The following is a 27,683-nucleotide window of genomic DNA, read 5'->3' on the forward strand; positions in this document are numbered from 1 at the left end:
TGTTTATGGTTTGAAAAATCATTGTAATACATAACTTTTCCCAAGATTTTATTTCTCTGTTCTAAGATAGTATCAGGCTATGCTAAAGCCTGAGTTTTGATTTTGATATTAGAAGGGTATATTTCTATGGTCTGTAGATGATTCCCTACCATGTACACTTCAGTGTTTGCTGAGTACATATTAATAGAACTTCATCAGAGCTGGTGATATACTGAGGAGAAAAACAAACCAACAGTGAAATACAAATGATCTTGTACAAATGCATAACTTGATTTTACAACCAGTGATTCATTTTTGTCTGTAAGCCAGAGAAATTTCCTCTGTTACACTGTATTAATAATGGGAAAAGTATTCCAGTCTCAGCTGTCTTGAAAGAACAGGGAGGCTGGTGCTAGCATCTGCTGAATATGATGTGACATATCTGTCAGTCTTCATCTCCAAGGCCTTTCTAAGGTGTCACAACACTAATCTAGAAGCTACTGCACTACTGCCTTTCAGAAAGGTGACTCTCTGTCTTCTAGTTAAGATTTTAACCTTTATTATAATTGATGTAATACCTTTGTCTCCCTTTTTGTAAGAGGTAGATGCATTGTATGACTACCCATTCTTCTCTTTCCTTTTGTGAGAGCTCAAACCCACATCAGTTCAAAACCAACAAAATAGTATCACTAATTGAAGATCTTCCACAGTTTCATTGTTTTTTACCTGTTGTTTCACCTTCTTTAGAAAACTCATATAAACAGTGCATGATTGTACTCTGCAGTTGGGACTACTTTCTGACTTTTTCAGGGAGAGGAGGTTCTATGTAAAAGTTAATTTGAAATAAACACCAAACATATATGGGTCACATTTTTCAGTGCATTAGTTTGAGGCATGACTTGTAAAAATTGCAGGTGAAGAATTTCTAAGCAAAATATAATTATTAGTTTTGTTGTGCCAAGTATTATTTAGGAGCTTGCAAGAGAGTAGAACTCAAAATATTTAAAAGGATTAAAGTGAATGGGAGTATTTATATAGTGGAAATGAAAATAAGTATTGTAACTTTGAAGCCAGAACCTGAAGTAGACTATGCAACCTTTAAGATGAGTGGGTCACTGAGAATGTTTCTACCTCCAAACACAGCAAATTAGTCTTTCTGAGTGAGGATTTGCAACAAGACTTTTCGTGGCTAATAGAAAAAAGTACATTGTGGATAGAAGCACTTTTAGGGGAATTGTTTGCCATTACGTAGCATTTGTTTATTCTTGCTTTCAATTGGTGTATGAGATACAAGAGTTTTTCTCAAATATCACACTCTGTGTTGCTTGACACGCAAGGTGTCTCTTAGCTGACTTTGTTTTTGTCATCAATGCAAAATATCATCAAGGCTTGGGGAGGTAATTGCATCTTTTATGACCAGGTACTCACAGGAAGTGAGAGGTAGTCATATCTAGGTTGTGGAGTTAGAAATATGAATTATTAAATGCAAGTTTCTTTTTAGAGAAAAAAACCCATCACTTATGTGTGCACATGTAAACTTTCTACATGCACACATAGACACACACACAAATATATGCATTTTGAAATTATGTAATGCATGTTTTCATGGCTGTTACCAAAGCTGAGACAAGCACTTCTCTATTTCAATAGTGCTATCTGGATGTTTCCCAGGATGTCTTGAAAACTAAAACTTTTTACAGAAATGTATAGCACCAAGTTCCTTGAAGATTTTCAAACTGATCATTCCATTTTGTCTTTAGGAAGAAATGTGCCAAATTTTTGTTTTGGAGGAGATTTTTGGTTTTAGATTTTTACATCATAAGGATTCCACAGGCTCATACAAAAAAAATCCCAAACAAATAAGAGAAACATTTGAGGCTTTTAATACCAGATACATTTCAATTAACCTTAAATGCAAGCCTTTTAAAATTTTGTATCACTTGAAATTTCTGCATTAGTGCTCTGTCTGGAATAGGATGAAATTTCAGAATTACAATACTGCCAGTTGAAGCAAGAAGATTGTTTCTGACATTGTCCTGCATCTAAGTACAAATATGGGGTTTTGTCAAATCACCAAGCTAGTCATCATTTTGTAATGATATCCATTAAATGTTTAAATTGCAAAGACACAGTGGTTAGGACTTAGACTAATGGCAATGTTTTAGTTGCATCTTCATGTCCATAGAAACAGAATGAAGCTATTAATGAGTTCTAATGTATGGTGAAACATGTCGCAAAGCTCATCCTGTTCCAAGAAGGAAGACCTGCTTTTTCTACTGAAACAAAAAAAAATACAGCAGGAAATTATATCCAACATGTAGGGGGAAAATGTTTTTCTTTGAAATATATCATATACACTATTAGTGCAGTGCTTTGGTGGACTGGTAGAGCTGGAAGTGACAACTTAATGAACGCTTGGCTAGTCAGATATCGATATAAAACTTGAGTATTAAACCCTATCATTAGTGCTTAATCTGTGGCATAAGCAGACACAAACCAGGGACCTGAATAGCTGTTTAATTTATTTCTGTTCTGTTCTCATTTGGTGTGAGCAACTTTATTTCACAAGCAGGTCTTGCGTTGTAACATTTTAGTACTCTATTTTGTCTGAAATGCTCTCTAAAAACTACTTTTTATTTTGGTGTAATCTTAAAGTGTGTTGCTTCATCATATGAAAACTGTGTCACATTCTCTCAGTTTTCCCTCTTGTAACTCTCCAGAGGGTAGATTATTTTTGAAATTAAACTTCCGGAGCATTTGAAAGAAATGCTGCTTTAGTACGTGATGGTGTGGTCAAATCAGTGTAGTGTCAAACTGAGAAAGATCCTCAACTGGCTTATGATGAGGTTCCTCATCATAAAATTCCAATTCCTTTTTCTACCTTGTCCTCCATTGTCCTGGATGGTGTTCAGCTGGTTTGGGAGCAATCTGAACATAAGCAGAATTAGTACAGCAAAGAAATAATGTCACTGTTTATTTTCAGGAATTACAATGACTCACAGAGTATCAAAGTAGTTTACAAATAAATAGTTGGTTTTTTTTGTTGTGGCAATAAGTACTAGAGAGATATTATTGAAGTGTACATGGCCTGTTGCATTTAGAATGCAGTTCACTAATCAGTTATTAAATATTACATAGTCAGTAGCAGTGCCTGAGGGGGAGGGGAAAAGAGTAAGAACAACTGAGTAATTTTTCTTTATATTAGTTTATCTTGGAAGTATGGTCTGATTTAAAACTTTCTGTTCACTGAGAACAGTGTTCTGAAATCAAGCACTGATATTTCCTAAACGACCTGACTTAGGTAACACTGTATTGCAGGCAAATACACCAGTGGTTGATGGTGGGTTTATGCACATGGGGATGTGCCAAAAATAGTTCTGAGATTTGAAGTCTCTCATTCTTCCAGCGAGAATGAACAATGCTGTTTCAGTCCTACGAGAAAAGCAGCTCTGTCACTAACAACCAGTTTTAGCTGCACTTCCTAGTAGCTTTAGCTGAACATGTCTAAGAAATGACCTAAATAGTTGGGTGATTCTTTATTTTCATACAGTGAGATAGACCAAGAGAAATAATGAGGACAAACAAGGCTCCATTCTTATAGGCTGAGGGAAAAGCTGGCGGAAGTACTGCAGTCATCCTGATAGTTGAGGCACGGGGCTGTGCTACCTCATTTCAGCTGATTTTTGGTAACAGCTCTTGCCTTTGCAGTGAGAAGAAAAAAGTACCTCAGCTTCAGTCTCCACAAGTGTGATTTGAGAACTTGGACAGACATATAGAAAGTAAAATCAGATAACTCAAAACTTTCAGTCAGTGCTCTCAGTCAGCTGTTTTGCTCATAACTTTGAAACAGATGTTTGATCTATTTGTGAATCAATTTCTGAACCACGTCTGGATTTGGCCCTGGGTATTAATTTACTGTCCAGAGTAGTGAGGCAGAAGTACCTTCTGCTATTTCTATATTTTAGATGATATAATATATTGTCTGTCAGAATTTAAAACATTTAGCCTGTGGCTTGTGATAGCTTGAAAGGTTACACAACAGTTTGGCTTTGAAGAAGAATGAAAACTTTTTAAACTTAGCTGCATATTTGAGCCTTAGTCTTCAAGCTGAGAAGGTTAGTTAATGATTTATCACACAATCAATTTATATACACCTAGCAGACTATTAAGTTGAAAAGAAGCCCTGACAGGCTTTTTGGACTGGGAAAAGTTGCATCCAACCAATGTGATGGTCTTAGCAGGATAACTGGGCTAGTGTTAAGGAAAACTATAGGAAAGTTTATGCCCTGAAAGGGTTGCAAGCAAACCAATTAATCTGGTTTGGATTAAATTAGTATAAACTGAGTATCCATCTGATTTAAATGTCTTTTCAGAAGATAGAAAACATATAACGTCAAGTAGGGTGAATTAAATGAACTTGTGTGGAGATCTTGATTTAAATGGTGAAATAGGAAGAACTTTGATGACAATCTGAGGAGGGGTCAGAAGGCTAAGTGGGACAGCTGAGATCAAATCCAGATGAAATTCAGTGTAGACAAGTACAAAGTATTTAGAAAGAAGAAACAGACAGTGTAAATAGGTCGGCAGCTCTGCAGACAGCTATTAGGAGATGACTTGTAGATTGTGGTGAATAACAAACATGGTGGTGATAATCCATCTCAAATATACCATCAGAAACGAGCTGGGAAAGGAGCTCAGTATGCTGAATATTTAACAGAACAACAGATTTAAATAAAAACAGATAAATATGAGGTTAACTTGTGATAAAAAAACCCCAAACCCCCCAAAACTTATGGCTCTGAACTACTAAGTTCCATTCAGAAGCAAAATCTTGATGTTTTAATAGTTCCCTGAAAACATTATTTCAGCATTGTTTAGCAGCTGAAAAGAAAATTATATTTGGAGTTATGATGAAAAGTGTAAGGAACAGAAAGGGAAATGTTAGGTCATTATTTATAGCTATGTTATGGCCTTGTTTTGAATGTTAGCTGCTCTGATTTCTCTTGATTTCAAAAAAAGAGTAGTTGAAAACGCTGCAGAAAAAGATAGCAAACATGATGAAAAGCGGGAAAATGCGAGAAAATGAAAAAAGACTAGGGATATTCAGCTTAGAAAAGAAGAACAACTGGGAAGTTTGAGAAAGATTTTGAAGAATATGGCTGGATAACAGCTGCTCAGTATCTTCTTCAGAACAATGACAAAGCACTGGTCAGGAGAAGGGATTACTTCTGTAACAGACTGAGGGAGACACCTTTCCATGAAATGTGTAGTTAAACTATGGAAATCCTCTTCAAAGCATGCTGTTTTCATTGAGTTTACATGGGTCAAAAAAGCAATTGAATATTAATTGAATAAATTCCCAAACTTTAACTCAGGATGTCTTCAGTCATTGAAAGATTTATTCAAACCTTATAGAATATATATATATGTAATTTGCAATAAGAGGATATTACTAGAAGTTATTTACATGCCACAACAGTAAGAATTAATTTAATACTTTAACAAATGTTGATTTATTCAAACCTTATAGAATATATATATATAATTTGAAATAAGAGGATATTACTAGAAGTTATTTACATTCCACAACAGTAAGAGTTAATTTAATACTTTAACAAATGTTGTTTAGTCACTTACATTCCTTCATTACGAAGAAATATTTTAGAATGTGCAAAGGGAAGTTGAAATGTGGGATCAATGGGCAACACTAAGCATATTGAGTGGCAACAGTTATTAGTCAATATGAAGCCTTCTGTCTGATGGGAGAGCTGTTGTGCCAGCCATGGGGATTCTGCACGTGTTCTGGAACACTTATTACATAACATGCAGTGATGAGTTGACCACGGCTGGATACCAGGTGCCTACCGAGTGGCTCTATCACTCTTCACCTCAGCAGGACAATGGGGGCAGAAAATAAGATGAAAAACCTTGTAAGTCAAAATAAAAGCAGTTTAATAAAGCAAAGCAAAGGCTGTGTGGAAGCGAAGGAAAAATGTAGTTTATTCTCTATTTCCCATCAGCATGATGTTCAGCCACTTCTTGGAAAGCAGGGCTTCAGTACTCATAGAGCTTCCTTCAGAAGACAAATATGAATAGTAATGGCCCTTTTCTTTGTCCTTTCTCTTAGCTTTTACTGCAGGCCAGATCCTATATGGCATTGAATAACCCTTGGGTCACCTACCTTGATATTGCCCATCCCCAGGCTACTGATGATGGAGTGCTGGCGCTTATGCTGTGCCAGCACTGTCCAGCAGTTCCAAAACACAGGTGTGTTATCAACACCTTCCTAGGTACCACTGCAAAGCACAGCACTGTGAGGGCTGCTATGGGGAGAACTGTCTCAGGCAGACCCAACACTCATGCACCCCTGAATTGCACCTTGGTCTTTTCTAAAAGATAATTAATTGGTGTTTTTCAGCTACTAACATTCCTGTGGGCATATGAGTCATTTAAGGGAGTAGTGCAGATGCCGTAAGCTACTTTATTGTAACTGAAAAATTTTCAAGGAAATTCCAAAAGAAGTTAATTTATAAATATTTCTACTAATGAGATCACAGTGCTTCAGAAATTGGCCCAGTATAGTATACATTTAAATTTTCTAGACTAGTAATTTGGCCAAAGCTGTTGGCTGTTGCAAGCTTTCAAAAATTGATTGAGAGCTGGATAGTAGGTTTGAATTTGTCCCTTTTTCTCCCGTTATACAAAAACTCAGCTAAAATTTTTTTTTATGTGTTCCAATACTAAGTTTTATAGCTGTAGCTTCCCTCACGTGGAAAATACCTTTGTATTATATAGTCTTTTTTTTTTTTTTTTCTTTTCTACTTTTAATACTCCTAGTCTGTTTTATAATTTATCTGGCAAATATCCATCATAACATTGATCTCAAATCACTTATTTATAATTTATATTCACTGTTAAGAATCAAAAATATTAGAAAGCTGTCCACTGAACTTCTTAAACATCCTGATAAATTATAAGATGTATAGTTTGGGTAAACATGTATCCTTTACCTGTCAGTACATTTCAATAAAAGCAACATCAAATAGCTATCAGATAGATATCAAATAGTTTATCAGATATATCACCTAACAAATATCTTCTAAGAAGTAAATGAGAACCAGCAATGAATGCTGGCAAATAGATAAGCAGAATTTCATTTTTTTTAAATTTAGTAATGGAAATGCACATTTAAATAGCTTTATGACTGAGAAAAATCAACAAAAGCAAGGAAATTTAAAGCAGATGCTTACATTCTGGAGCAAGTTCATGACTTGATAAGGGTGCTTATAAACCATTAACATTAAAGGATTTGCATTGATGCAAACCAGAATATTGGACACTACACAGATTTGCTTTTCACTTGTCCTCCTTTGAGTTTACAAATGCCTGATTCCAGAGCCAAATATGCTTGGTGTCCTAGGTAGAGATTTCAAGACAATATGAAGACACCTTCAGTTATTTACTATTTTAGGAAGAAGATTAGTTTGGATTAGCTGCCTAGGTATAAGGGATTCATACTAAGGCTGACTAAGGACTGGTAGTACTGCTAAATTCTTGCTGTTTATTACTATATTTTTAGGTAAAGGTATTGATGTACCTCTCATGCTATTTCAGTCCTACTTGCTCATTCTGTCATGGTTTTCTCAGTTATGGACAGCTACCTAAAGTTCACTCATTTGAGTTTTATGTGTCTGGTCTCTTGCTGGTGTTCTTCGCAATCTGCTTTATGTTGCTTTCACAATCTAAAATAGTCCTAAAATGGAAATTAATTTATTATGAAGCAGGACGTTATTTTCAAATGGATTTCAATACTATGCTTTCCAATTTCTAAATCGTATAATTACTTGTATTTGGAATTGCTTCTGATCTGTCTGCTCTCTTCTACTGGTAGATTTTTTTCTCTCTCTTTCATCAGTAAGCTACTGCAGGTGGTTGTTCAGTGATACAATATGAGGAAAAAGCATTCTTTGTGCTTTGCTGGTTCATTAAAGAACTCCAAATTTTCTCCAGGGTTTGTGCACACAACAAATATAGTCCTCTGTATTACAGCAAGAGCTCACACACATCTTTCATTTCCATCTGCTTTAGTGCTGCTCTGATTAAGTCCTATAACAATCTCAAGGTAGAATATGGCATAATGACTTAAGTGTCTCTTAAAAATTCTTAATAAAATACTTTTTTGTAACTTATACATCACTCAGATGATACTACTGTTCTGATACTTGTTAACAGTGTTTCCTAAAGTGTTGCTGTTATTAGAGTGGATCATTAATACATCTCTTTGGGCTGGGAAAACAATCATATCAGTGTATTTTCTGCTTATGAGAGGTTGCAGAAATAGATAATTAGGAATTATGCTCAGTTTAATCAGGAAAGTTTGGGAACCCAAAGATTTTCTGTTGAATTTCAGGGTGTACATAAAAGCGCTTTATACAAGGCTGTATTTTCCTGAAAAAAAAAAAAAAAAAGAAAAAGAAATAGTGAAGACACAAATATCAACTTTCATAAATTTAGATAGATTTTTCCTATGGATATTGATTTATTAATTGGCCAGCTGGAATTATTTGAATATAAGAGCATGTCTGTGGCTGGAATATTCTTGGTTCACAGCTAATAACCCTGAGCCCTAGTTCACTTTGAAGGTTCCTAGGTATTACAGTGACTCATGATAAGCAGTGATAATAAGAAATACCATTGTTGAACTTTGAGATAAGTTATTGTCCTACTGATGAGAAAGTAAATGCATGGAATAGACATACTTAGTACTGATTATTGCTGAAACATGTGATATAGCAGCTCTCTGAAGTAAAACGTATTCAAGAAGTGTTACTTATCAAAGGGAAGCTAGATCTGAACTGCTGAAAAGAGCATTTTCAAGGTTGTATGGAAATAGCATTCAACATCAGAAAATAAAATTATTAGAAATGTGGATTCTTTATCACAAAATAGAATCTCCCAAAGGAAATATCAGACACAAGGCAATACCACGACTGCCACTAAATATGCTGTCCTCAAGATGACAGCTGTAATGGGACATATTCTGCTGATTTATCTCAGCAGAATATGCTGTCTCTACGAGAAAGAACAAACTTGATGATGATAATTCATCTGGGTTAGGTCTGTCATGAGTCTCTAGTACTGTCTTAGTCTCTCCCATGATGCTGTGGCATTTTAGAGCTTGAGCAAAGCCAGACACTTCCTAGGCCAATTCCCTTCTCTTCCCATGCCAGGCAAAGAACCAAAAATAACAATGCCCTGTTCCCAATCCCTCATTTGCAAGGCATGAAAAAACCAGGTGTACTGAAAATTTAAAAATGGGTGATAAACTGGCCAACAAGATGATTGTTTGGAAAATGGTAAAGATAATCCTCCAACCACTGCATAATGAGTTGTGTGACAAAAAGTTGCTTACAGTAAGAAGTAACACTACGTGTTTGATTTTATGTGTAGCAAGATAAATGTAGAATACATATTCTGCAATCCAATATTCCACAATGAAGAAAAGAGTTTAAAAGTATTGGTTAAAAATGAAAATAAGCCTTGATAGTGATAATGCCAAATTAAATTTCTATCCTTTTTGTGTGGTTCTTAAGTCATTTCTTTGGCAAAAAAGAATGTACTTTTAAGATTAGAAGCATGAGGAAAAGGGACTGAGAAAGCAAAAGAAATTAAATTAATACAGCTACATCCTAACAATTAATCAGCTGGGTTGTGATTCATCTCCCAACCCAGTCATTTAAAAGCCGAGCATCTTTGTTAATAACCATCCAAATTTCTTTTGTGAGTATTGAAAAGAGAAGGGCACCTCTAAAGTTTTGTCCAAAACTGACCTTTAAGGCAAGTGAAATTAATCACATTTTCAAGGTGCCTTTCTTTGTTCATTACTATACACAGACTAGTGAAAATATTTTAAATTAAACTAACTTTTAAATAACTGAAAGTGAGGCAAATTCTTTTCGTGTTAAAACAATAGATTTTTTTCATCCTCCATAATTTGCAATAGGAACAAGTAAAGCTATCTAGAACAGTTTCTTGAGTTACCAGAAACAATGTAGAACAATGCAGATGAGAAGTCAAATTTTTTTTCAAATTTTATAAAATAATATCCCAAAATTTCCATTCTATGAAATGAAGGCTTGATGCCTTTCCTCTGTGCGTGTATAGCGACTGCTGCAAAATGAGTCCATTTTGAGATTGAAATGGTGCTGTGAGGGTGTTCCAGTTCCTAAGATCCTGTTTCCTAAAAGAGGAAAGTTTGGAGATCCCAGAATTATCCTTGAAGAAACAAGTTTAATTTTTAAGAATGAAAAATAATTATCCATAGTTAAGAGTTGCTGGCTTAAATGCACATGTGAAGTATGGATTGCTGCCAATGCATGTGTAAGTTTTTTAAGAATTAAACAGCTTTTTATCTGACTTTACAATGCAGGAAAATTGATTCACTACTTGGTTATTAGTCTGATGTTCACTTGAACTTTTTCATTCAGTCTTTTAAATTCAAAATAATTTAGAAATAGCATAAAATACAGCACTAAATTATTCATAACTTTTAAATATTCAGTATTTTAATTCAGACTCAACTTGCTTGATAAATACCTTTTGGGATTAAAAGAATGAAATAAAAGTAAGACTATATGTATTCCAAAACAAGCAAAGCATATCCAGGGGGCATTTTGATTTGTGGGGCAAAAGTGATTTTTTGAGACCCCTCCACCTAGTGTGTGATTCTGTGATTCATTGCTGCAATACTTGAATACTGTACAGCAGAATGTACAGTATTCTTCACAACGGGAAGATTGATGATTGATGAGGGGCAAATATTGCTTTCTTTCTGTAAATGGGTACTGAATAGAGAAAAAGTAAGATCAAAGTTTTACTCTTAATTTTATATACTTGGTTGCATGACTTAAAGACTTGTAGTAAACCTCTTCAGCTGTTCACAAAAAACTTTCTTTACGTTCGTCTGTTTTTATCGACTCAGCACATTAGCAAAACTAACTCAGGTAGCCAGAATATGAGGAAATATGACTGCTATGACTTTATCTTCTTCTGCCTCCAATTTCCTTAATAATGAGGTCAACCTTCAATTTATGTAATTTTCCACTGTATTTACTACATAGCTATGAGACATTTCTCTCTTGTCTTATCCATCCATACTTATTTTCCCCTCTGCAGCTCCATCTTAGTGGATGATGAAGACTTCAGTGGCTAAAAGCTGTATGAGGTCCTTTCCTTAAAGATTGTAGCACAATGCACAATGTAAAAGGAGGACAAAGGTATTCTTCATAGTCATAGACACTTTCATTTAGCCTGACTTTTCTTCAAGAACAAATATTGAAAATATTGGTAATTGTGTATCAATTGTATATACACGTTCTAATTCTCAGTGTGCTCTTTTAACACAGGAAGTCCTCTTTGCATCTTAGCTGGTTGGAATAAAGACAGGTGAATATTTTTTAAGTAATATAAGATAGCAGAAAAATTTAACAAATATTAACTGGCTTGCTAATTGGATAAGCAGTCAAGACAGGATTAATAAAAGGGCTAGTAGAAAACAAAGAGTTCTCTGTATGTCCCCCCAGTAACTGATAAGAGACCTCAAAGGACAAGGAGGAGTTTGTCTAATCCAATTGTCTTGAAGATTTTTGAATCCAGGCTTGCTGAGACAGTGCCGAGACCTGTGAGTTACTGTAGACATGGAAAAAGGGATTCTCCATTTCACCCACTAAATTTCCCCACACAGTCAACAGAAGAGTACAGAATTACCACTTTCTTCATTCTGTCATGTGATAGGCAGTTTTGTAAAGAGTACAGCAACTACATAAAACTAAGTGGCCAATGCAATATGTGAGTGTTATATCATTGCTCTTATTAAGTGAAAAGTAGTCTACTACACAGCAAGCTACATAATCCCAAGGCTCTGAAACAAAGCCATGCAAAACCTTTTGAATTAAAAACCCAGAAATTAAACTTTAAACATGAAGTGGCTTCAATGTTCTGTTCCCTTCACAGAAGCCAATTGCTAACATTGCTGTGATACTGTATTAAACTTGACTCTTAAGTGTTTATTGAATTGGAATCCTGAAAAACAAAGTAATTTTGTTTTTGTCCTGGTTTGATGGTTTTTAATTAAATGGTTTGCATTGTGGCTCTTCATGAACATGTAATTAAATTGTTAAATGTAATTATTCATGAGTGGAGGCAATTATGTTAAAAAAAATTGGGTGGGTATTATTGGATTTACATAAGAAGCTTTTGCTGACAGGGACTGTAGTATTTTTTGTTAAAATAAAAGGCTTAATATCAGTCATAGTTACCACACCATAGCAGATGAATCACATAGAAAAGCATAGGTACACTTTGAATTTGAAATGCCAGGGCGCTCTTTCTACTCTCCCAACATCTGTTCTTGAAAACAGTTTCACTAAGGTACAAATTATCTTTTAAAAAGGATGATCTAATTGTGATTACAGTATTAAATACATTATCTACTTCAAAAATTGTTGTTGCCCTCAAACAAAGAGGAACCTCCCTGTAAAGAATATGTTGCTTTTTTGCAGGATGCTGTAAGAGAAACTACTAAGTTTTTGCAGCATTACTACTTAATTGGCAGTGTTTCATTTCCTTTCACTTTGAAGTTAGCTGAAAAGCATTATTCTTGTCAAATAATGGCTGCATCAACATTGCTGTGCAATAATTTTGGAACAAACTGGAACTTCAGCTCTTAAAACTAGAGAGGAAAACTCAGCGGAGTTCATGGGAGTAACTTCATTCGGTAGTGTCTTTAGTTGTCAAGAGACTAGATCATGATAGTATGAGGTGGGCCAGGCAGCCTACACCTATTCTAGTGGTGACAATGTCTATCTGATGTCGGATGGGCAGGATAATTCATGACACTGCCAAAATACTATTACTGAAAATTTATTAGGTTTGGGATTTTTACCAGAATAAGACAGGGAGATCACAGTGTGGACAGACACAGCAAATCTGTCCCAGTCTTGGAAAGGCAGCTCTATAGGCAGCAAAAACCTAATATTTTATGAAAATCACAATTTGTTCACTTACATCCGACATAAAAGATGCATTTCAACTGATTCTTAAAGTAAATCCATCAGAAAAGTTTATGGTTGAAAATATTTTAAATATCTGGGCTTCTAGTGAGGAGAAATATTGACAAAATACAAAAATGAGGACAAACATTAACAATCAGCAAAGTCTTTATTGTAGATGAAATTATTAAATGATACTAAATGACCTATATTGAGTCAAAACTTGATCAGAAATGGTAAAACGTCTCAAAAATTTCTTACCAGCATAATAGATAAGAAATCAATGCACTCTACAGCTGCACTTCCTTGTTTCAGCTGATTGACTGATGACTCAGCTTCATCTGTTACAGTCAACTGTCAATTTACAGACATATCATTGAACTAGTTTCCAAAATGTCTTTATTCATTCAACTAAATATTGTCTGTTCTCCAGAACTGTTAAGCTGATAAAAATGTTTCAGTGTACTGGCGACTAATTTTGCAAATCAGCATGGTACTCAACATTTTTTTCAAATGTAACCTTGCAATACAATATATAATCACAATTTCTACGTAATTTGATAATATTGAGCAACTGAAGTGCTGTCTTACACCTTGCAAATAGGGAAAAAAACCCAGTTATGAAACCAAGTTGAAAATCACTGCTAGGAACTTTCAGATCTCTATTTTCCTTTTGCTTGTGCTTTTAAAAGTACTAGTAATTTTGTTCCAAATTTCTATTTTTAGCATGAATAAATTTTCTGTACTAGTTAATGCAACTGTAAAGCCTCACATAAATTCCCAAGGTATGCAGCCAAAGTCACATAAAATATTTCAAGTCTGGAGGGGAAAACTTAGATTTTTGTATGGGCTTTCACCAAGACTTTGTTATGAGGGGAAAATAATTTTTGGTTGAAAATTTTGGAAGTACGTCATTCTTCTCTCACCAAAACATGTATATGGTAATGAAGCAGTTTATTCCATGAATTGTAAAGGAAAAAAAGAGACAAAAGTATTTTAGACTAGAAATCACTCCACTCCCTTTCCCAGAAATTTATTTGTGGTTAAAACTAGAGGTTTCTTCAGTCATGTTTCCTCTTTCATCTCTGTACTTCTTATAGCATCTCTTATTCCTTCTTTGTCCTGTAACTCCTATCTGTTTTTACAGATCTTCTAGTAGATTTCCAGCCTTCCTTATTTCTCAGAGTACTACAGTATTCTGTGTGAAGCCCTTTCCTTCTCCTTTCCTGTGACTTTAATTAGTCTTCTGCATGCTCAAACATTCAGCTAGATGCACTTGACTCCGGGACTGGTATGTTGCTGTTTTCTTGGGCCTCAACTTCTCATGAAACAGTATCGCTATTCCACTTCTGGGCTTTGTCTGCTGACACACACGCACATACACACACACCGTATACTCTGTAATTTTATATGTGAAACTAAGAAACAAATATAGTTACTAAAAAGTCACATTTTGGTGTACAAATAAGCAAAAGAGAGCATAGTGCAAGACAATCTGATCAGGGTTTATAACCTGAAATACAATGTGAAAAAGGTGCTTGGCTAAGAACTTCTTTACAAAGGTTATCCAAATGTACCATCACTGCATTTATCTGTTTGAGGAATGTCCACTGCTAATTTTTTTTCCCATGTGTTCTTCTTGATGATTTTTCATATTTTCTTTCTGAAAAGAAGAAAAACTAAACCTGTTTGGATCTTTGTTCTACGTCTGTTCCAACTTTCTAGTCTAACTCTTCGGGATAGAAAACTTCATACAAATCTATTATCACATGTTCACATGAAAGGAAATAATCGTGGATGAACAGTTGTATCTGACTTCTCGACAGGCAGTATGTGTCTTGCAACCTCATGTCATGGTAAAAGGTGATAGTTCTTTTCATTATCTAAAGAACCATTCTGAAAATTTATTGGATATAAGGAAGCCAGCATTTTCTTTCAGTTCTGTGAGGATATGAGAGGAAAAGAAGTTTTCACTGTCTCCATTTCAGAACCTCTGTCTAAAAAGGATTTTTTGTTTAGAATTAATCTTCAGTTCCCATTCATTTTTTAGTAACAGATGGCGTGGAGATGTATTAGTAGTGAACAGGTTTGGGGGTTAGATTGTTTTTTTCATGGTAAGTGAAATTCTTAGGGGTTGGTTGGGGTTTTTTTTTTAAGTATATGTGAAGATTTAGCCCTGGCTGTTGAAATAATGGGCTGCCTTGATGGAGCTGGGAGGTAGTAGTGTGCCCCTTTCCACTGGGCCGTGGGTGTTATATGCACAAGGACATCAAGACACCAGTGACAAAGAATGGCCCTTGTGCAAGACACCAGCACATTCTGAGCCATATCAGAAAGAAATATTCTCACACACATGAAAATGAGTGGTATTTGCTTTTCATACACCCAGGACTTGATCCTTTCGTAATGAGCACAAACTGTTACTGGTGGACTTGTTCCCAAGCTGCTGAATTAACTTCTAATTTATGATTCATGCTGGGCATGAATGTCAGCAGCTCATGTGGGAATTGTGTTTTGGAGATGGTCCCAATATTCCTCACAATTTCAAGTATTGAAGAGGTATATATAAGTAAAGTACAGATGGTTGCCGCTTTTTCTTTTTAAGAAAAAAAATGTATTTCAACCCCAGCTACTAAGAAGACAGGCATAAGTCAGGCTTGCTGTTGCAATCATCTTTACTTCAATTTGGTTTATTTGTTACTGCTCCTGCCTTACAGTCACATAGTGTTGAGCTTGAATAATATTATATTAAACGCTTTGAGTTTTACACAGCTCACATTTTTAAATGCTAGGAATTATTCTTCCTTTAAAAATGTTGTCTAAGTCCCATTTTCTGAGGGTTTTAAGCCCTTAAGAATCCAGGGAAGGAATTTGCTCCAGGTTAGTACAACCCTCTGTATAAAGATGTGATCTCTGCAGTGTGTCGGAGCTACTGCAGCTGACAGAGAGCTGGTCAAAACAGCTTAAAGATCAGCTGAGCTTACCACACAGACACATGAGGTGGCAGCTAGCTGAACAAACCCCTCCAAAAGGAAGAGAATGACCTGGTTATGGATGTGTTATTAGTTTAGAAGAGATTGTTCTGAGAGAAATATTTTTTATTTTATTGAACACCAGAGGGCATGAAAGAGTGTTTCTACAAAGGGAGAAGTGCTTTGCAAGCCAGTTAAAGCGCTTCTGAAATTCCATCGCTTTCGTGAGGTCAATACCTATCAAAAATGGGATTGCTTTACAGCATCACAGAATCTCTCAGGCTGGAAGGCACCTTTGCAAATCCTTTTGTCCAACCCCCCTGCTCAAGCAGGGTCACCTGGAGCAGGTGGTCCTAGGCCATGTTGCTTTTTATAGCTTTATATGTAGTTTTGATGTGTTCTCAACATGAAGTGACTAAAACTATTACACTGTAGTTTTGCATAATTTTTTCTATTTCTGTCGAGAATGTTTCAGTAAATTCTTACTAATGAATTTTCTTCAGTCACCTCCAGCAACAAATGGTTTAATATTACTTTCACATTCGTTCAGTTTTTAGGGTAACTTACAATGCAAAGCATTACCTTTTTCATCCTTTTCCTAACAATTTTCATAATTTATGCTAGGAACTTTCTGATAGTACTTTCAATATAAAATCTAAATAAAGCTGTTCTCATAATCTAATATAGTAATTCTTGTGTTAGGTCTGTGCAATTAAGTAAGTCAGTAGAGCTAAATGAATGAATTAGAAATATAATTATCTTAATTTTCATATAATTAAGCAGAAATTGGATTGGAATAAATATAATGAAAAATTATTAAAAAATAAATATAATACTTTTTCCTACCTGCAGTAAAATTCCTTTTTTCAATATGAAGTTTGTTACATTTATATTAACATAAATTATAAATTATTATTATACTATAAATAAATTTTTATAGAAAATTAATAAAAACAAATACATAAAAATATAATTTTAATATGCATATTATTATTAGTGTCATGTGTTAAGCAAGATTCTGGTCCTAGTTCAGGTAGTGATATGCTTTTAGGTTGAGGTTAAAACAGTTACGCTCCCTACTTCAACTTCCATTTTCACTGCATGAAAAAAAGCTTGTTTACAGATGGATAATTTTAATTTTCATAAACTGTTGAAACACACAAAATAGATATCTAAAGTGTTCTTTTGAATGCTTTATTTAATGATTCTCTTTAAATACAAAATATGTAGAATGTTGTTTCAGTCAATTTGGTCATTAAAAACCGTAACAATACCTGGGACGTTTGAATTTTGAATCAATATTTAGGTGTGTAGACAAGAGATTTAGCTCCACTTTTTTCTTGCGGACACCTCTTCTGAGATTTTCCAGTATTTTTGTCTGCCATGTTGACTACCAATTGACAGTACTCATTTTCGGAGGGTATATTTACTTGGAAACTCAAAGTTTGCTAATTCTCTAGAAAGTGTGTCCTGGGCAGCCCTGATGCCTTTCCTCAAATTGTTCCTTTCTTCTGAATAAGACTTTGATGCATAAGACAAACATCCCTGTTTAAGAACTTATGAATGTTGTCCATCATCTTTAAAAAAGACAGATGGATGTGCCTATCTGAGCAGCAGGAGAACTGATCCATGCTTTTTCACTGTCACACAGACAAACAGGGCTGAGTTGCACAGACTTTAAGACTCAGATTTCCGAAGTCTTGCTGGCAGCTAATTCTATCTTCTTGTGCTCAGGCATTGAAGTAGGATCTTTATTTCCATATTTACAAAAGAGCACTTAATATTATATGTGATGCAAACAGGATTTTTTGTATGTGTTAACAGCAAATTCAGTAAATTGAAAAGCAACCTATAAATTAAGCTTATTTCTTTTGCATTTCAGCACTGTCCAGAGCTGTCCCATTTTTTGCCCTTGTCCTAAGGCACTTCTCAAATTAGCTCTGATCTAAGTGACTCTGATGCCACTTCTGTTGCAGTCACCTAGAAGTAGAATGTGTTCCTGCCAAATACTTCTTGAAATCCCACTAAAAGCATAGGATTTTAAGTGTTCAGGGAAAGGAATAACTCTAGTTTTCTGAAAGGTCTTTGAGGAATAAAAAAAAAAACCTGAAAACCTTCATAGGTATTTTGCTAAATATACATTTTTTTAATCTGTGAAATCCCCTTTCAATAAGCCAGCTCCAAACATGAGTCAAAGGTGCCTGGTAATCGTTTGCACAAGCTCTTCAATTTCATTTGTACTAAAATTAGGTTCCTCAGTAGTTCTAGAGACGCCATTTGTCCTTGAAGTTTATCAGCATCCTTTGAAAGAACCGATAAATAGAAAAGCTTTGATTTCAGCAGTGATTTAAAAAATAATGACTACAACATACATTTCTTATGTAAAATGATTTTTTTTGTAAATATAGGTTTAACAAATAAAATAAAATTTATTGGAAAATTATTGGGACTAACAGCATTTTTATAACACATATTATTCAATTTGACTACCTTTTTAAAAATACTTTCAATTGTGTTTTTTACAGAATTCTGTAGTTTATAAGCTGATGATCAGTGTACAGTGCTTGTATAATGTCTGTAGATAAACATACTAGTCTGTACCAAGGATAATGTGTTAACACAGGCTGCGGGAGTTGTCAGAGAAACTCAGAGAAAAACCTTGCTCAGTAAAAGTTGTTAGTGCAAATTTCGTAAAAACTCCACTAGATATATTTCAACAGTCTTAACATTGCTGCATGGCTTAGCACCTTCATTATTAAAATAACTTATTTCTGAGCTCAGATCTCCTGGTTTTCATTCTGATATTCCCTTTGTGATGATATCTGTCACCCATAGTAGGTAGTGTCTGTCTGTATGCATATCTAATGGAAGAGCTATCTGTTTAGGATGGTACATTTTTGACATGTCTCTTCTTGCTCTCCAGTATTACTACTTAATCTGTAGGAAAGAATTTCACACTTTTTTTATCCTTCATACACTTATCTATTCATGTGGTTTGCTTCCAGCACCAACACACTCATTTTACTTTCTGAGAGAGAGCTTCATCAAATTACTCTGGTGACAATGACAAGAGCATCAAACTTCCTCTCACTTTAAATTAGTCATCACTATTTACAATAGTTTTCACGCAATAAATATATGAGATGCCACAAATAGTTAATGACTGATGAGGCAAAACCCTTTATATACGCATCTCAAATCAGGCCATATCTGTAAAATTAGCACTAGCAAAAGTTACATCATTGTAAAAGTTACTGAAAAAGCAAAATTCAGATATTTTATGATATTCTCAGAATTATTATATATTTCCTAATTACAAAATGGGTGTGTGTAAGTACATGCTTGTGTATGCTTTTTTGTAGGTCCTCCTAGGTAATTTTTAACCATTTAGTGTAATGGTTTTTTAGGAATCTGGGAGATCATTAAAATGATTAGAAGTTCACAATTGTAGTAGACTAGATATGTAAGAAAACCTTTTGACAGATGGGCTGCAGGGTATGCTGAGTCTTTATAAATCACAAAAAATTCTCAGCAGAGCATTCTTGAGGATGCTGCAATCACAAGAGTACTGTCACTACTACCAACTACTTCAGAAACTTGTTCAATAAAAAAGCCTTACAGAAATATTTTAGCCAGATTTTTTCCATGGACACAAGGACTGAAGGATTAAGCATTACAGCCAAGAAGGGATGATAAGTAATAATAATCAGAAAGAATTTGCAGTGCAAAGAGATACTAGTCTTGGGTAGAATTTTAAACTTAACAAAACATAGTGAGAACATGCCTTTTTCTTGATACTTCATCCTGAATGAAATAATTTGTGATTTATTTTGCATTGCACATTTTAATAGGACCAAGCTGGTATCAAAAATAATATATATTCAGACTCCCTTGAGTGTTAAAATAGATCAGAGTGAAGGAAAAAATGAAAGACTGAAGGAAATGTGCTTGTCTTTTGAGGGTTTGAAAGTTCAGATTTTCAGTTTACAACTCAGTCAGATTTGTGTAAGTTTTTTTGTTTAGGGTGAGCCTTTTTGCTCAGGTGAAAAAGGAATAGTTCGGATTTCAGGATACTTATTACAGAAGAAAATATCTCTATTATGAAATATAATATTCTGAGCAGGAATAATGTGAAAAAATGGAAGTTAGAAGAATTTTTTTAAAATAAGCTTGAAGTTATCTAAAAACTAAATGAAATGTAGAAAGTAATTTTGTTTAATTCTAGGCCTTGCATATTTTTAGCTTTCCAGCATAAACTTTTGTTGAGGTGCCTCCATGTGAAACTGTAAACACTATCATTCTACTGGAGAAAATTAGAATGTGAGTTTATCCTATATTCAAACTGTTTCATCCTAATTCTTGTTGGGAAGGTTGTGTTTCATTTGTCTTGATAGCAAGAGAGAAAGGAAAAAAGCTGGGAAAATATTTAGACTATAACGAAATCTACATGAATATTATTAAATTATTTGTAATTTGAATCTTGGGAGATATATATTTGAGATAGTGGGTCAATATTTGACTTTAACTACACAAAATTCAGTGGCATTTTGTTTGGAGATGTCTAACTAAACCATCAGACGGTGTTTGAAAACAGAAGGAATAACTCAGAGAGAAGCATCTGTAAAATGCTGTATGCTAATGTAAACGATCCTGTGTGTTGTAATAACCTCAGTTTGAACTCGTTCTGAGTTTCCAGTTGTTGATAAATAAGAATTTTTTAAATAAAGCAACAGAGTTTATATCATAGAACCATAGAAACATAGAATGATTTGAGTTGGAAGGGACCTTAAATATCCTTTGGTTCTGATCCCCCTGCCATGGCCAGGGACACCTTCCACTAGACCAAGTTAGTCAGAGATCCATCCAATCCAGCCTCGAACACTTCCAGGGATGTGCGATCCACAGCTTCTCTGGGCAATCTGTTCCAGTGCTGCACCACCCTCACAGCAAAGAACTTCCCCCTGAGACCTAATTTGAACCTACTCTCTTTCAGGTTGAAGCCATTCCCCCTTGTCCTGTCACTACAGGCTCATGTGAACGGTGTCTTCCCCTTTTCCTCTTCCCCCTCCCTTTAGGTCACTCTAAAGCCTTCTCTTTTCCAAGCTGAACAAACCCAATTCTTTCAGTCTTTCCTCACAGGAGATGTGCTCCATCCCTCTTATCCTCCAACAGGTCCATGTCCTTCTTGTGCTGGCTGACAGGTTGATAGTTCCAGAGTCCTCCTTTCTACCCTTTTGAAACATGAGTACAATGTTTCTCCCTTTCCAGTCACCTGGGACTTCACTGGACTGTCATGACTTTTCAAATATGATGGAGACTGGCTTGGCACCTACATCAGCCATTTCCCTCAGGACTCTGGGATGCACCTCACCAGGTCCCACTGACTTCCGTACATTCAGGCTCCTCAGGTGGTAATGAACCTGATCTTTACTTACAGTGGGAGGGACTTTGCTCCCCCAGTCCCCATCCTACTGTCCATCCACTTGAGAAGTGTGGGAAGAGAGGCTATCACTGAAGCCCAAGGCAAAAATATTGCTGAGTACCTCGGCCTTCTCTTCATCCTTGTTAAACAATTTTTACAGCCTTGTTTAACACGGGCCATTACTCCTCCTTTGACCTTCCTTTTCTGATTAACATACCCATAGAAGCCCTTGGTATTCTTTGTGTTCCTTGCCAAGTTCAGCTCCAGCCTTCCTGACCCCATCGCGAATAATTTTCCTTCTCTGTACTCTTCCTGGGTCACCCATCCTAGCTTTAACTGTCTATGCAGTTCCTTCTTTCCCTTTAGTTTGACCAGTAGATCCCAGCTGAGCCATGCCATTGCTACTGCCACAATAGGAACTGTAACATCCTTTTTCTCAAAGTACAACACTGTGTATGATAGAACCACACAGAGGATACAGGCTTTGGGAAGGAGCATGACTGTGCAGGGGCTGCAAAGGGAGGGTGCAGGAAAGCCCCATTGCTTTCCCTCAGCTTAAAAGTAACCTCATTTTTTTTTTTCTTCTGTTTTTTACATCCACTACTACTTCGTCTGTCCAAATAGGAAAGTATACCAAGTCTGTGAGGGTATTTCTGCTTATGACTGACCTAGTTACTTACAGGAGGTTTCACACTTACCCAACTTCAACTGACCAAAAAAAAGTCTAATTTCATGTTGGTTTATGTGCTCATTATTAATTTAAGTTTCACATTTTTAATTACACTAAATATTATTTTTTATTTATATGAACCTTTTCTATAAAAAGTAGTAGTTGACATATAAGGGGGAATAGTAAAAATGTTTCTAAAAATTCACCTTTTGTAGATTCTGTAAAGCTGAAGCCATCATAACACACTACAGGTGTACTGCTGACCAGCTTGGAGTGTGGGGCTGATATCTCACTATCTCTCAAAAAAATGTAGACCAACAGTTGTAATCACAAAACTGCATAGAATGTCAAAGATATTGCACCATAATTGTTTATAACAGTATTCATTTCTAGAAGAAGTTTGAATTATCACTGAATGCAATGATTGATTATACCTCTTTTATATAAAACTACAGATGTGTTTATTCTATTGAGCTGTTTTTTTCCAAAAACCACTTCTAAATAGCAGCAACTTCATGTCAAATCATTTTATGTTATTTGAGTGTTTCTGGAAATGTTTTTTTTGTCTGAAAGTAAAGGAAAATGGCTGGAAGAGTCTAGCAATTTCTCTGTAAAAGTCAAGGTGTATTACAGAATTATTTCCCCCTCATTTCCTTGAATTTCTATAAGCACTGTGACATGTTTTTGTACCGTGATCTACTGCATGCCACTACACAGTGACAATAAGTGGTTTTGATATCAAGGTATAAATTTAGTCTTTAGTAATCTTGTAAGAAGCTTATTTCTGTGACCTTATTATGGCTGCCTTCATTAGAAGATTTAGTGCCACAGTGAAGGAAAGGCACTGAGAAGGAAAGAGACCTCACAATAAATGTGTTCAGTTTATTTGGTTCAGTTTTCTTTATTAAAAGAAATAAAAAGGCAAATATTGCTGCTGCATTAATGTGTTGTACAAAATCCTTTTTGGAAACAGAATGTGAAAAGGAAAAATATCTGGCAATATTAAGATACTTAGGATACAATTATAAAAATGCAGCCTACCCTGGGTTTATTTGCCAGAAGAGAAATACTGATCTTCGCAATGCTCACATTCAGTATTATTCAGGCATGTTTAAAGTGATCTATTAATCACTCAGACTTTAATGATATCATAATTTTGAAGAAGACTATAGCTTATGATACTCAGAAGGCACCTTACTAACCACTGTTGGAATGATTTCAATTCCATTCCTTTGAAAATTAGTTGCTACATTATTTTAATTCAATTATATAGTCTGTAATTTTAGCTGCTCAAATAAAAAAAGTGACTTTTGGCCTTCTTGAAGCTTTCACCTATGAATCCCACATATTGAAAACTTATGATGTGAAGATATTGTCAGTTGATGCTGGAGTGCATTTGTCAGTGTAAGAGGAGAAAAATGGTTCTTCCAAGGAGAAAAATATAGCCAGCACATTTACAATCTTTCTGAAGAGTGTACTTACTCATAGTACCCTTTACCATGAAAACAGTACATTTTATCAGATAATTGATGGATAGTTGTAACATATCCCTAGGAATTTATTTTTCTAAGTCTCTGAACTTTTCTGGTAAAGCCCTGGGTATTTCTAAATTTTCATCTTTAACCTTGCTCTGGGTGAATACTCAGTTTCTTCTTGATCACATTTCTTATGAATAAAAATATCTGAATTTATTTTGTTTCAAGATCAATGGAAGTAGAGAATACTCTGCCTACCAGTGTTGAGAGATCATAGCCACGTTGAGAGCTGCTTGCGTTTATCACTACTAAAGCTAGGCTAGACTAATTGCATGCAAGAGTTGAGTCTTGAATAAAAAATAAATAATAAAACAAAAAGAAGCACAAACCCAGGCAGCTAAACAAACAACAAAAAGACACTGAACTGGAACGACCTCAGGTTGGAAGGACCTGAGTTCAATTCTCAACGTCACTGGTGGTAATTCAGCACAGGAGTGATGTCATTGAGAAAAGCTGCAGAGGCCTGAAAATTATCTACCAGACTGAGACGTACTTTCTTAGAGTGGCTGATCTCTTGTAGATCATTAAGCCCTCTCAGGAAAGCTGCTTAATGTTATAAATTGATTCTCTTAAGAAACAGTGAGGATGGAAGACACACTTGAAGAGAGTTAGGAATTAAACAAAGAGGCAGTTGAGGGATTTGTGATTGTGTTTCCAGCACCAGTTTTACTCCCTGTTTACTATCTCCTTGCTGTGCTGGGGCTACACTTTGGGGGATGCAGCAGATTTTGATTTGGGGTTTTTTTTTTTTTTTTGTTCTTTTGGCTTTTTTTAGTCTCTCCATACTCTTAGCTGTCTGATGCCAGTTGAAACAGGTTGTTCAAATATAACCCTTATTAAAAATACTTCCAACAGACTGTTAAGAATTTGAGGAGTTTTTTCTGGGCAGCAGTGAATAATCAGAGCATTGGCTATTTCTGGTCTGCCTTAGCTCCATAGTTCTGTGCTCTTTAGTGGCTGCTATAACTATCTAAGGGTTTACCATAAGAGTTCTCACTTGAATAATGTGATAAGAGCCCTGAATATAGGAGATGTTTATGCAAAGGGCAAGCCTCACGCAGCAGGAAATCCCAGTTATCCCTTTAGCCTGTGCTCTCAGCCAGCCACATCTCTGCCAAAGCATACCAAAGGAAAAGGACGTACCCTTACACAGTTACAAGCGCTTCATGATTAGTGTGGGGCACTTCCAGCACTACTGTCCTGTGTCCCCTCAGGGATACACTTGTTAGACAGTTTTAGAAATAGCTTTTCCAATGGCGTTTCTGTGGGATCCTTTCGGAGCCTATATGCCTCGTCCATCTCCAAGAAATAAGATGAGATTTCGCTTTTTGAAGTCCTACAGGTATCTCTTATGGTGCAATTGACAATGGTTGCTGTGGATCTTTTTTATTCTTCTAGAGGATTACAGTATATAAAAAATTGGAAATGGCTTGTATTAATTTTGACTTTCTTGCACTCGTAAAGGTTTTGCTGAACATAATATATCAGAAAAACAGGTATTGTTTCTGTGTAAAAAAAAATATTATGAACTAGTGATCATGGAAGTGTATGAAACTGCACTTTTTTCAAGTAAATGATAAATTTGAATATTTTTGTCACTCCAAGTTGGGGGAAAAGGTAGATTAACATTTATATCAATGTTCTTATGAAAATATTAATTCTAAATATTCTCAGTACTTATAATAAGTTAGCATATTTAATTAAAAATATGACACACTGATACAGAATACCCAACCTGAACAAATACTTATAGTTGTGAGGTTTTTGCCAGAAAATCATATTTTCCAATTATTTTTGTGTTAAACACTTTTGGAAGTGTAGCAAATGAGAAAAACACACAGATTGTATTTTTTCCTAAACTGTTGTTTAAAAATAGCAGTAGCAATGTTTGATTTCTATTATTTGTCACATTACTTTTGGCAATTGAACCAATATTTGTTCTTCAACTTCCTTACATTTATTTATAATAGATTCATGTATATTTTCAAGTAAAAAATTCTTAAGATCCTCCCAGTTATATATAATTCATTGAAGAACTTGCTACATATCATCTTAATAATAACTTTTTAATTTTAATCAAAGCAACATTCAAGTTTATTTGCATACATGTACAATGCAAAATGCCTCAGAGGACAAATGCTTTATGTAGTAAACACTGTATAGCTGAACAGTGTTGAAAACAACTGCCTAGGCACCATCCAACTTCTCTCAGTATTTTCTTTTGGAAAAGTTAGGCTGCTCATACAGAGGGAGCTAGGTTTATGACAAAAAGAATAATAACAGTTACAGATAATAGAATAGAAAATAAAAAGATGGTATCTGATTAGATTCAAAATTAGATCATATAGCTCAGTTGAGATTCCCTTAAGGCAACCTTATTGTCTAGGATTTTTTTGCTTAAAGTAAGCTGCTTATGTTTCTTTTACAAATTTGTATCAATTGTTTTATATATATATATATCTCAATGCTTTAAAGGCAAAAAGAAAGTTATTTCCTGTAACATGTTAATATAGGATCTGATTATTTTCATTTTTAACTTATGTACATATAGCATGTTTTCTAATTTTTCAATCTAACAAAGTGAAAATATTCTTACAAGTTGTTAATAAAACTAAAAATCAAGGAACCTTTATGGAAAGTCCAGAGGTGTGAATGAATTTTGTGTTACCGTAGAGTGTTACATGTTTGTTTTTCAGGAGCTTTCAAAAATTATGATGAGGTTGAAGATAATTTTATAAAAAAGTTGTCGTAGTTGTATTACTGAATGTGAGCCATATTCTTTGCTACTGTGTAATTTGACTGTAAGTCTCTAAGAGGAGAAATAAAAATCCTTAATATATATATATGTATTGCCGTGTCACTGCCATGGCTCCATTCACACTGTAGGTTATATTTAGAAATCTACTACAAAATTTTACAGTACTCAGTGCCTATGTAATTTAATAATCTTGTTTATGTCAACTGACAGTTCTGCTCATGTTACTCAACCATTTGATGTCAAGGGACTTTGGTTTCTAAAACTGTATATATGATAGTGCTGTCCACGGGTTCCATGATGAATGTTGTTCAACAAACCATTTAAAATGTGAAGTTGGCCATAATTTTGAATTTTATTCTGTTACATCTTGGGAAAAAACAGAATGTTTCTTTTGTGAGATAATCTACTGATGAAACAGACCATCATGTTTTAATTTACATATTTCATTTCTGTGAGTTTCTGTGATACAGTGATGCCCCCTCACAGCCGAATTATGCATGCTGCCTTATAGCAAAATAGTGAATTGAGTTTCTTTGCTTTCAGAAGATGACAGAAGACCCAGGCTGATGCCAGTTTTCCCAGAGCATGGGAAAATATGCCTTGAAACAATGCAATTTTTCTAGGAAGAGACAGAATGCAATGCAGTCACTTAAAGCTCTTCTTCCTCCACCTGTCCCATCAAATAAACCATGACTTACAGCTTCAGCAGATTGTAATGAACAAAAAGAGGAAAGTAGACTAAAAGAGCTGGTAAACACACTGATGATTCACTCTACACCAGAAATGCAAGTATTCTCAGCATGAGATGTAGAACCAAGGCCAGGAGTGGGTACTCCACAGAGAGGAGGCTCAGGAGACCACCAAAACATTTCACAATTTACATAACATCTTGCAGGCTGGAAGAGGAGGGTTGTTCAGTTTTGTAGGGAGGTGTGCCCATTCTGCTCTCGGGAAGATGAACATTCTTGTACTTCAATACAAAAAAAAGTGTACATCTTTATTGTATTTCCAGCACATACAGATAAAATCACCTCTTTTCATTTTTGTTTCTCCTCTCCCTTTTTTTTTTTCTTTCATTTTAAAGCCTTGAGTGTCTCTAAATTGAAGCACACCTCCCTTACTGAAATGCAAATAGGAATCCTGTTTCCTGCTGCATTTCGCTTTGCTCAGCAAAATAGCACTAGATGTGACTGTGAAAACTACATCCTAATAGCAGCACAGTTACACTTTTTAGAGCCTCCTGAAACCTCTGAAGAATGAATGCAGATAGAAGCTTTGGAAGCTTTCTTCATGATCTC

At 35.1% G+C, this 27,683-nt stretch overlaps 1 protein-coding gene across 4 annotated transcripts in view; it reads left to right on the top strand.

Annotated features, from left to right (window-relative positions):
• Positions 1-27,683, top strand: part of PDE4D (phosphodiesterase 4D) — a 369,025-nt gene that overhangs the window by 185,106 nt on the left and 156,236 nt on the right. The window contains exon 1 of one of the 4 annotated variants that reach the window (XM_039566801.1): positions 24,760-24,969. The exons of the other annotated variants lie outside the window; for them this stretch is intronic. Coding sequence (XP_039422735.1) covers positions 24,881-24,969 — 89 coding nt within the window. The 5' untranslated portion in view covers positions 24,760-24,880. Of the gene's footprint in view, positions 1-24,759; positions 24,970-27,683 lie in introns of those variants that run through there. 4 annotated transcript variants of the gene reach the window in all.

Source organism: Corvus cornix, chromosome Z, assembly GCF_000738735.6.
Source record: "Corvus cornix cornix isolate S_Up_H32 chromosome Z, ASM73873v5, whole genome shotgun sequence".
Taxonomy (NCBI): domain Eukaryota; kingdom Metazoa; phylum Chordata; class Aves; order Passeriformes; family Corvidae; genus Corvus; species Corvus cornix.